General features: G+C 37.9%; 1 protein-coding gene across 2 annotated transcripts in view; it reads right to left on the reverse strand.

The window, feature by feature from the left end:
• Nucleotides 1–9,426, reverse strand: part of LOC127946129 (polypeptide N-acetylgalactosaminyltransferase 11) — a 28,413-nt gene extending 18,987 nt beyond the window's left edge. The window contains exons 1-3 of one of the 2 annotated variants that reach the window (XM_052542442.1): nucleotides 9,287–9,426; nucleotides 4,913–5,203; nucleotides 1,359–1,482 (exon numbers count right to left, since the gene is read on the reverse strand). In XM_052542442.1, coding sequence (XP_052398402.1) covers nucleotides 1,359–1,482; nucleotides 4,913–5,165 — 377 coding nt within the window. In that variant the 5' untranslated portion in view covers nucleotides 5,166–5,203; nucleotides 9,287–9,426. Of the gene's footprint in view, nucleotides 1–1,358; nucleotides 1,483–4,912; nucleotides 5,204–7,041; nucleotides 7,150–9,286 lie in introns of those variants that run through there. The other variant, XM_052542443.1, reaches the window with a different exon arrangement.
• Nucleotides 9,427–11,211: the final 1,785 nt, after the last annotated feature.

The raw sequence follows: 11,211 nt of genomic DNA on the forward strand, positions 1-11,211 counted from the left end.
GTGCCATTCGCCGTTGCCGGCTAAAACTCAATAGGTCTAAAAAGAAGCCATATCTAAACACGATCCAGAAGCGCAGGCATTTTCTCTTTGCCAAGGCTCATTTAAAATGGACTGTGGCAAAGTAGAAAACTGTTCTGTGGTCAGACGAATCAAAATTTGAAGTTCTTTTTGGAAAAATGGAATGCCAAGTCATCCAGACTAAAGAGCACAAGGACAACCCGAGTTGTTATCAGCACTCAGTTCAGAAGCCTGCATCTCTGATGGTATGGGGTTGCATGAGTGCGTGTGGCATTTGCAGCTTACACATCTGGAAAGGCACCATCAATGCTGAAAGGTATATTCAAGTTCTAGAACAACATATGGTCCCATCCAGACATCGTCTCTTTCAGAGAAGACCTTGCATTTTCCAACATGACAATGCCAGACAACATACTGCATCAATTACAACATCATGGCTGCGTAGAAGAAGGATCTGCAGTCCAGATCCTTCACCCATAGAAAACATTTGGGAAAGAAGACCTAAGACAGTTGAGCAACTAGAAGCCTGTATTAGACAAGAATGGGACAACATTCCTATTCCTAAACTTGAGCAACTTGTCTCCTCAGTCCAGAGACGTTTGCAGACTGTTATAAAAAGAAGAGGGGATGCCACACAGTGGTAAACATGGCCTTGTCCTAACTTTTTTTGAGATGTGTTGATGCCATGAAATTTTAAATCAACTTATTTTTTCCCTTAAAATGATACATTTTCTCAGTTTAAATATTTGATATGTAATCTATGTTGTATTCTGAATAAAATATAGAAATGTGAAACTTCCACATCATTGCATTCCGTTTTTTATTCACATTTTGTACAATGTCTCAACTTTTTTGGAATCGGGTTTTTACCTGAAACCAAAAATTCTGTAATTATTTACTCACCATCATTACAAACCTATATGCTTTTGAGAAATACAAAGGGATGATTTCTGAACAATCTTTGCTTGGCTCTTTTTCGCACAATCACAGTTCAAAGTGATCACATCTGACAATATCCATATGAAATATTGTTCTCTCATTTATAGCTCTCAAAATCTCATTCTCCATTACACATATTCAAACAGCAGCAGTTAAAAATGCCTAATGACATTACAGAGCTCCAGAGAAAAGCAATACTGTTTCTCTCACAAAACATCATATGAGTTGATATATACATGTTTTTTTTTTATATGGTCACTAATGGTATTCACAGATAAATCATTTATAATAAACTGTAATATTACATAAAATGTCAATACTGATTTCATGACTTTTATCAAATGATTCCAACTGAGTTAATCATCTGAGCAAGTGGTTAGCACACAGACAGATGTTCGTACTTGTCATTCCTGGTGTCGGGGACATCTCTGTGGTAGCCAAGTCGGTTACTGATGAGAACGTTGAAGGCGTGCTTATGATAGCCCATATCTCGTACCTCTTGGTCCTGCTTGTTAAAAATCATTCCTAAAATCCGAAATCAGAACAATCATACTCAAACAATGACATTTTACTCTTGGCTGCTCGTTAAAAGAAAGCTGCTTTTTCAGAGAATTTAGTGGAGCCCACAGTGTTGGACAGATTAGGGCTGCTCGATTATGGCAAAATCATAATCACAATTATTTTTGTCAATATTGTAATCACGATCATTTTACACCATTATAAGTGGACCACATGACCAAAACTTCATATGAGTGATTTAAATCTATCATTCTATAAATAAGGCTGCTATGACATCTGCATTTTAAAGACCAGCAAAAAGACTAAAAGCTAAATTCCACAACTATCAGTACAGTGGCATTCGAAAGTTTGGGAACCCCTTGCAGAATCTGTGAAAATGTTAATAATTTTAACAAAATATGAGAGATCACAGAAAATGCATGTTACTTTTTATTTAGTACTGTCCTGAGTAAGATATTTTACACAAAAGATGTTTGCATATAGTACACAAGACAAAAAAAAAAAATAAAATGCTGAAATTATTAAAATAACCCCATTCAAAAGTTTGGGAACCCTTGGTTCTTAATACTGTGTGTTGTAACAGACTGTCTTTCTGTTTTGTGATGGTTGTGCATGAGTCCCTTGTTTGTTCCGAACAGTTAAACTGAGAACTGTTTTTCAGAAAAATCCTGCAAAAAGGTCCTGCAGATTCTTCAGTTTTCCAGCATTTTTGCATATTTGAACCCTTTCCAGCAGGATTTTTTTTTTAGATCCATTTTTTACACTGAGGACAATTGAGGGCCTCAAACACAACTATTAAAAAAGTATCAAACATTCACTGATGCTCCAGAAGGAAACAAGATGCATTGAAAGCTTTTGGAATTTGAAGATCAAGGTAAATTGTACTTAATTTGTGTACCGGGAAACATACAAGTATCTTCTGTTGCTTATGAAGGGCAGAACTAAATGGACAAAAACATTATATTTCAACAAAATAAGAATAATTTGGACATCTTTGGACATTTGGCCTCAATTGTCCTCAGTGTGAAAAGATGTATATCAAAATCATACAGTCACTGCTGCAAAGGGTTCAAATATACAAAAGAATCTGGAAAACTGAAGAACCTGCAGCACCTGAAGGATTTTTCTGAAAAACAGTGCTCCGTTTAACTGTTCAGAACAAACATGGGACTCATGCACAACCATCACAAAACAGAGAAAGTCGTGGATCATCAGTTAACAGAACACAGTATTAAGAACCAAGGGTTCACAAACTTTTAAATGGGGTTATTTTAATAATTTCAGCATTTTTTGTGTGTGTTGTGGACAAAATGTAAACATCTTTCATGTAAAATACCTTACTCAGGACAGTACTAAATAAAAAATAACATGCATTTAGTATGATCTCTCTTATTTTGTTAAAATTATTCAAATTTTCACAGATTCTGCAAGGGGTTCCCAAACTTACAAATAAAAAATACATTTATTTACAAATAAGACAAATAAAGTTCTTATTAAAAATAAAGAATTATTGAAAATAATTAACCTGTCAGTTATAAAACAAAAACAAAGGACAAATACAGTACAAAAAAAAAGATACAAATAGTGCAAGTCAGCTAACTGTTATATTCAGCTAACAGCCTACTACCGACATTGAATGATTGAACGTAAAATAAAACAGCAGACTGCTCTCCTTAGAGTTACAAATGACATTGCGATATTTTATTTTACTGCGATATATATTGCGATATGAAATCTAATCACATTTTTTCTTACAAACAAAAATGGGGTGAGCACACTTACATTCTCATTTTAAATTATTTCAACATCGACACCATCGTGTCAATTGATTAATATGCGCGAGGGAGAGAGAGCAAGACAGCGCTCGTGTTGTTTGAAGACGGTGAGTGTGCGGCCAGGGCTCGCTTGCTCTCTCTTGCGTGCGCCTCTCTCTCTCTCTCTGCCCTGTTAAACTGACAGGACTTAAAAAACACATGCAAATTATAAACTTTCACTCTATGATGGTTAAGCTGTGCAATTAATCCGCGAATCACATTCGTCAAGGGCCGGGGAGCAGCTGGCCCATACAGTTAATGAATAACGGATCAACTACGACAGCCTACATCGCATATCCTGTGACTATCGTGGACTCGTACATCGCGATATCGATGCTTAAATTACACATCGTGCAGCCCTACTAATAATATAAAAGCAATCGTTATAACACTTTTGTATACATTTTAATTCCTTTGTTTAACCATCCTATCTAATTATTAGACAGACTTATATCTGTATTAGACAGAACTGTTAATGACGATGGCCAACAAGAGGGAAAATGTGAGCACTGTGTGTTCACAGGCGCTTTCGCTCTCAGCGCCGTCAAAATAAAAGTCCAGCCTTGAACGCATCGGCCAAACAAAAAAACTAATCGGCTGATATTGGTATTTTTTCAAATATCGGCTGATAAATATCGGCCTTAGTGATAAATCGGTTGACCACTGATGTTAACGGATTAGAGAGTTTACACTGCACGCAGTTGTGGTCCAAGCATGGCTGCATGGACAGGCGTGTGGAGTGTTGCCCAGAACATAACCATACCGCCAACACTAACTGTATGCAATTATAATTGTCATAAATATACTTGACGGAAGTGGTCCTGATTGAAGTTGTGTTTGTGGTAAGCAGCCGCGGATCAGTAGCGGACTGCAAACATGGCCTGTGTGAAAGTAAAACGAGTCTGTGCTGCTTTCTCATCTTACTTTCACACAGGACTGCATATGCACTGCAGACGGAGTATGTGTGAGAAAAGCGTTACGCTGGAAGATTTAGATCAGTGCTTCATAACTGGTGGGTTGCAACCCAACAAAATTGCAACCAAATAACCATTTGCACTGCAGTTAGGACAGCTGACAAACAGTTAATCAAGCAGAAGTAAACACTTCCCACATCTTCTGTTGTTGACATCAAAGGCTAGGCTAAGTTGCCAATTACACTCTTCAATACTTTGGTGCAAATTTATATTGTGGTAGAAGCTAACCAAAATTAGGCAGATACCAACATGGACAGGACACAAGACACACCCTCATTCTTGGAAACCAGTAACAAATGTAAACTATAATCCAGATTTCATGCTTGTTGCTTTTATGGCACCCTGGGCAAACCCCGCTGCAGCACCCCATCCCTCAATTCCTCTTTTGTTTTCTTGATTTTATGTTTATTTCATTGGTTTTAATGAAATGAATGAAATTTTTAATGAAATTCTTTTTTTTTGTTTGTTTGTAAAATCATAAAACCATCATAAACAACAATACTACTGTGTTGAGTTGCTGCTTGATGTCAAACATAAAATCTAGATCAGATCAACAAGCAGCCCTCTTCTCCTCACAATATGTCTATAAAGAGCACAAATTTCAATTGGAAAGATACAAATTGATTGATAGTTGAAGTGTCTACTAACCCAGCTCTGGAGAAAGGTCCAGCTTGAGAGTCTCCACTGCACGTCCTTTGTGGACTTGACTGCCATCTCTGCGCAGGACTGCTGGGCCACGGGTGAAACGAGGCTGAAAACGGTGCTGCCCCTGGACGGGCACATTTTTAAAGGACAAACGGCTTTCCTGGCTGAGGTTGAAATACAGGAAGAGTAGAATCGACCAGGTCACGGAGGTGAAGAGGCAACCATAGCAAAAGTAGCGCAGAGTGATGCTGCCCATGGTAACACTAGCATCCTCGGTAGGCCATTAGCAGGCCCCTGAAAAACAGCAATGACAGTTAAGAAATTAAGAAAAAGTTAAAAATAATTTGAAATCATTTGTAGTTATTAGGGGGGGGGGGGGGGCAATACACCAATGCCACAGTTCGCTTCATATCACCACATATGGAGCAACAGTTTGGTTTGGTTCGGCTCAGTTCTGTTTGCTGTGGTGGTACCGTGGTAGGGTTCATGCCATGGCATGAAGCAATGCTAAAGAACACTAGATTTACTTTTTAACCTAATAGTAAATAATAACAACAACAATTGCCCTCTGTTAGTTCATGTTAATTCATGCATTAACAAATTGAACTTTAAAGGGGGGTGAAATGCTATTTCATGCATACTGAGTTTTTTACACTGTTAAAGAGTTGGATTCCCATGCTAAACATGGACAAAGTTTCAAAAATTAAGTTGTACGTTTGAAGGAGTATTTTTGTTCCAAAAATAAATACTCCAGTCGGTCATTTGTTCCAAAAATACTCCTTCCGGTTTGTCACAAGTTTGGGAAAGTTTTTTTTCGAGTATGGGTCTGTGTGACGTGAGGTGGAGCGGAATTTCCTTATATGGGTCCTAAGGGCACTTCTGCCGGAAGAGCGGGTGCTCCCGTATAGCAGAGCACTGAGAGCACAACAGACTTCACTGATCAGAGCGAGAGCGAAATGTCACAAAATGAGTGTGTTTTTGGTTGCGAGGGCAAGACAACCCTGCACAGATTACCAAAAAAAAAAACCATCAAGGGACCAGTGGACAGAGTTTATTTTTAAAGAGCATTGACGGAGTTGTGCAAGTGTTTTTGTTTGTTCCCTGCATTTCGAAGATGCTTGTTTTACAAACAAGGCCCAGTTTGACGCCGGATTTACATATCGTTTATTTCTTAAGGATGATGCAATCCCAACGAAAAAGGGTCACGATCGTGTGTTGGAACCGCAGGCGGTGAGTAAAACTGCTTCAAATATCTCTGCCTCCTTGTTAGTGCGTCCGCTTCCCATGCCGGAGACCCGGGTTCGAGCCCCGCTCGGAGCGAGTCGTTGCTGCGGCTGCTCTCGTTCAGTTTCAGCCTCGGGATCTGATTCTGGATCATAAATAAACGGCTGAATCTGACTGTTAGCCATGGTTTGTTTTGGATGATGGTTTTGTCCTCACGGTAATGTCACAAATTCCACATGCTCTCAACGCAAAAGCTTACTGGCGCTCGTGATTCTTTAGCTCCGCCCACACGTCACGCCTCCAACCGGTCGTGTTTTTCCGGGAAAAATCGGTACAGACTATCTTTCTCTTATGAATATAATAAAACTAAAGACTTTTTGGAGTTATGAAGGATGCAGTACTACTCTATAGGTACTCAAGATGAAAGTGAAAGTGAAGTGACATTCAGCCAAGTATGGTGTCCCATACTCAGAATTTGTGCTCTGCATTTAACCCATCCGAAATGCACACACACAGAGCAGTGAACACACACACACACACTGTGAGCACACACCCGGAGCAGTGGGCAGCCATTTATGCTGCGGCGCCCGGGGAGCAGTTGGGGGTTCGATGCCTTGCTCAAAGGCACCTAAGTCATGGTATTGAAGGTGGAGAGAGAGCTGTTCATGCACTACCCCCACCCACAATTCCGTCCGGCCCGAGACTAGAACTCATAACCCTTTGATTGGGAGTCCAACCCTCTAACCATTAGGCCACGACTTCCCTGCATCACGTCAAAGATTAACAGGATATTGAGTGAAAACGAGCATTTCACCTCCCCTTTAAGTTGCCAGTTGTCTCCATATAGACAGACTTCCACTGTCTACTCAGTCGTATGTAAGGGGATGCTAAGATGTGTTACAACTTGCTGTTTTGCATCGGAGGTATGCCAAAACCGGTGTCATTCTTCAAACCCATCCAGACATCCAGGATCCTCAGTAACAGAAGAACCCATTCGAAATCTGAACCCGGTGAATGCAATCGTATGGAATTACAGTGAATGTCTCATTTATGCTCGGGTCCTGACACAACATATTCAATAATAAATGATCTTGCTGTGTCATCACATAAAAAGGATTGCAGTATTTGTAATAATTCTCTTTTTCTAGTCTAATTTAACTAATGATAGACCAATATGTTGGAGAGGATAATTTATCAGCAGATGTTTAGACCAGTGATGGGAATAACGGCGTTATAAATAACGGCGTTACTAACGGCATTACTTTTTCCAGTAACGAGTAATCTAATTGATTACTCTTCTCATCTTAATAACGCCGTTACCGTTACTGCCAAAAAATGCGGCGCGTTACTATAACTGATGATGAAGCTGCTTTTTTTTTTTTCATCAGACCAACTAGATCTCTGAGCGAGAGGCAAATACTTTTTTTTACTGTTCTTCCTTGGTTAGTGGGCAGAGCACGAGACAAGCGCATAAATGCTGACGATTGGCTGAGGTAGAGTAAAATTTCATTGTAAGCCAATCAGAGGTAGAGTTGGGCGGGTTTTCGAAAGCACGCATAGTAGTGATGGGAATTCGGCTCTTTTGACTCAGCTCACTGAAAAGAGCCGGCTCTTTGGCTCACAAACGGCTCTTTAAATGACTTTGACTATAATATTTCAATTTTTATTACATAATTATTTAATTTCTATAGGCTAAATTTGAAAAAATAGAGTTGGCTCTTCAGATATGCGAGCCAGCTCCCGAAGTTCAACTAAAAAAGCCGGCTCTTAGAGTCGGCTCATTCGCGAATCGCGAACGACTCATCAAAAGCTCATTCGCGAACGAGTCGATCCATCATCACTAACGCTCATTCGCGAACGACCCATCATCGGACAGGACAGGACACACAACGAACAACACAAGCCAGTCAGTCAACGAGAGACGGGTATGGCGACGAGCCCAAATAATCCAAAAGTAGCCTTCTCTAAATGGAAGTATATACATTACTTTTTCCTTCAAGAAATTAAAGAAACAATAAAAGGAAATATCAAAAGTTCCCAAAAATCTATCGTGTTATTTGCATTGATCCACTATATAAACATAATATCTACATACATGCCATTTGATTGGAGGCTAGTCTCACTTTGTCCCACAGCAACTTTTTTTTTTAGATGTGTGTACAATGTTTCATGTTTCTGTTAATAATGTATTGTATTAAGTGTCCATTTCATTATAATATTCAGATTTATCATAAATAATTGAACATGCACATGTATTTTAAGTTCCTTTAAAGAGGGGTAGAGGTGGGGTCACGTTTGAGCATTTAAAATTTAATTTTACTTGAAAGTAACGCAATAGTTACTTTCTTAAGTAACTAGTTACTTTAAAAATTTGTAACTGAGTTACTAATTTAGTTACTTTTTGGAAGAAGTAACTAGTAACTGTAACTAATTACTTTTTAAAAGTAACTTGCCCAACACTGGTTTAGACATTCTCAGATCATCATCATCACATGCACACTTAAGTGGACGTGAAATTAATTGGGAACGAGAAATTACGAGGAGCGAGTCAGGTCTAAAAACTAGTCAGATCAGAAGTTATTAATCTAGATCAAGTCGAGTGAAGTTTTAAGAGCATTTCATTGGTAAAGGTATGCGTTTGCTTGAATATGGACTTTATGACAGACAGAACTCAAATAATCACCCACACGTTCTTTAAACATCAGACACGCAAAGCGAATAGTGGCCTTTGTCTCAAACAAAAGCTGTCTACAATAACGTTAAGTTACACAGACAACATCACAGATGTCTCAAACTAGACAGCATTCCTGGATCCGATATCATCAGGCGACCTTTATCACACATCACGTCAAAGAATCACAGATCGTTTCTAAAGAAGAAGAAGAAGAAAATAACTAAAGCGGTTTCTAAATAGTGCCAATTGTGTCCCAACATACTGCTGACTCGAAACGCACCAAAACCCCTCTTATTTGTAAAGCTCCTCTGACGCCCAAACATGATGTCTATGTAGTCGGCTCACTAGGACGCAGGCACTATGAGCTTCGAGCTAACCCGAACTGAACAATATTTGCTATATTGTAACCTGCCACTGATCCGAACCTCTCTAAAGCGTTTACTCTGTGGTAATATTGTCAGTGCTGTGCAGTAACTCACTCGCCGATGAAGAGGTCTTTCACTGCTCCATTCCTCTCCAGCGCTCCGGGCTGCTGACCGTTACTCGCTGGTGACGAGGAGCGGTGCGCGCTGCGCGTGACTGACTCTGTTGCCGCCTGCTGGCCGAGATTCAAAATGACACTATCTGCACAACGATGACTGCTGTGCGCTTTCTTTTTTATTGAAAAAATAAATAATAAAATAAAATAAAAATAGATAAATAAAACCCAATGAGAAATGTTATAACAAGTACACAAGCATACAAAAACCACATAAAAAAAATAGAGAACAAGACATAAATAAATAAATAAAAATAAGTGGGGGAAAATAAATAAATAAAGGGAAAAAAATAACATAGCCAAGAGGGGGAAATTATACAAGGTTTAGACATTGGAAGCAATGGTTAAAAAAAATAAATAAAATAAAATAAAAAAAAACTAACACATACACATTCGTGAAAAAAAGAAGTACAATTTTCTCTGCTATTACAGAAAGTATACCCTTTTTCAGTATTTTGGATATACATATTAAGTACTGTACTGTATATCTGCACTGTGTGTATACTTTCTTTTGCACTGGAAGCTCCTTTCACCCAGTCAAATGTATTGTGTGTGTAAATATACTTGGTAATAAAGCTCCTGATTCAGATTTTTCTTTCTTTCTTTCTTTCTTTCTTTCTTTCTTTTGTTGGATTGTTATTTCTGCCTGGCCTAGACACTATCCAGACCATCTTTTTACATTCACCTTTTGGCATTCAAGTTCACTACTAGAAATGTTGCATCTTCTTAGGCCTTAGCTACAGCTGCAACTTTGGTTGTCATTTGTATCTTCCTTTCATCAAAAGCCCACCCTAACTGTCCCAGTATTTTGTGGTGAAAAAAAAAAAAAAAACTATTGAGCTATTGTAAGCCATGCGTATACTGATTTACTTATAATGGGTACTGTAAGTACTAAATGATGTTGAGCTAAATGATTATTGGTTAACTTTTAGGATCAAATACCAACTTGGTACAGACATATTAACACTCAACACACAACAACTTCTATTAGCTTCTCTTAGCACTTTCATTATTAGTGAACAACTGCATTAGATTTAAAAAATAGTAATACAAATAAATAAAAGGCAAGAATAGAATGTTATTTGTTTTCTCGGAGCAGCCAAAACCATGTTTTATCTTTAAATGAAGTAAAGGAAAACACCCAATGACTCGCTACCCTGACTATCCAGCAGGGAGCACACCATGAATATCACATTACCTGGCCTTCATGGTTATCTGTTAGTGGGTGAAAATAACAATGAAAAGAACAATGAAAATGTGGTTGTGTGTGTGACAGAGGTTCAGGTATACCTTGCCTTTTTATATATAAAAAAGTCCCTTTATTATATATATATATATATATATATATATATATATATATATATATATATATATATATATATGTTTATATATATATATATATATATATATATATATATATATATATATATATATATATATGTATATATATATATATATGTATGTATAGAAATTATACTGTAGCTACAATTGGTGGTTAGATGCATCTCTGTTCTGACACTGAAAATAAAAACTGTTTATTAAAAAAATAAACCAGCCATATTGGCTGATGAGTAAAAAGTATTTATTGAGTACTAAACAAATGGCTATAATGGAATAAAGGAGAAACAATACTATATTGGAAATATTTACAAGCTAATTTGCATATTTTGACACCAAATACATAATAAAATCAGACAATATATTAAGTTTAATATCGGCAAAAATATGTGTAATGCCACACCAGCAGAGGGAGCCATCGCCCGAATACTGACTGTGTGCTCACTCTACAGTCATGGCCAAAAGTCTCGGCAGTGACATACAACATTTTGTGTTTTGCAAAGCTTGCTGCTTCAGCTGTTGTGGTTG

This window comes from Carassius gibelio, chromosome A24 (assembly GCF_023724105.1).
Source record: "Carassius gibelio isolate Cgi1373 ecotype wild population from Czech Republic chromosome A24, carGib1.2-hapl.c, whole genome shotgun sequence".
Taxonomy (NCBI): domain Eukaryota; kingdom Metazoa; phylum Chordata; class Actinopteri; order Cypriniformes; family Cyprinidae; genus Carassius; species Carassius gibelio.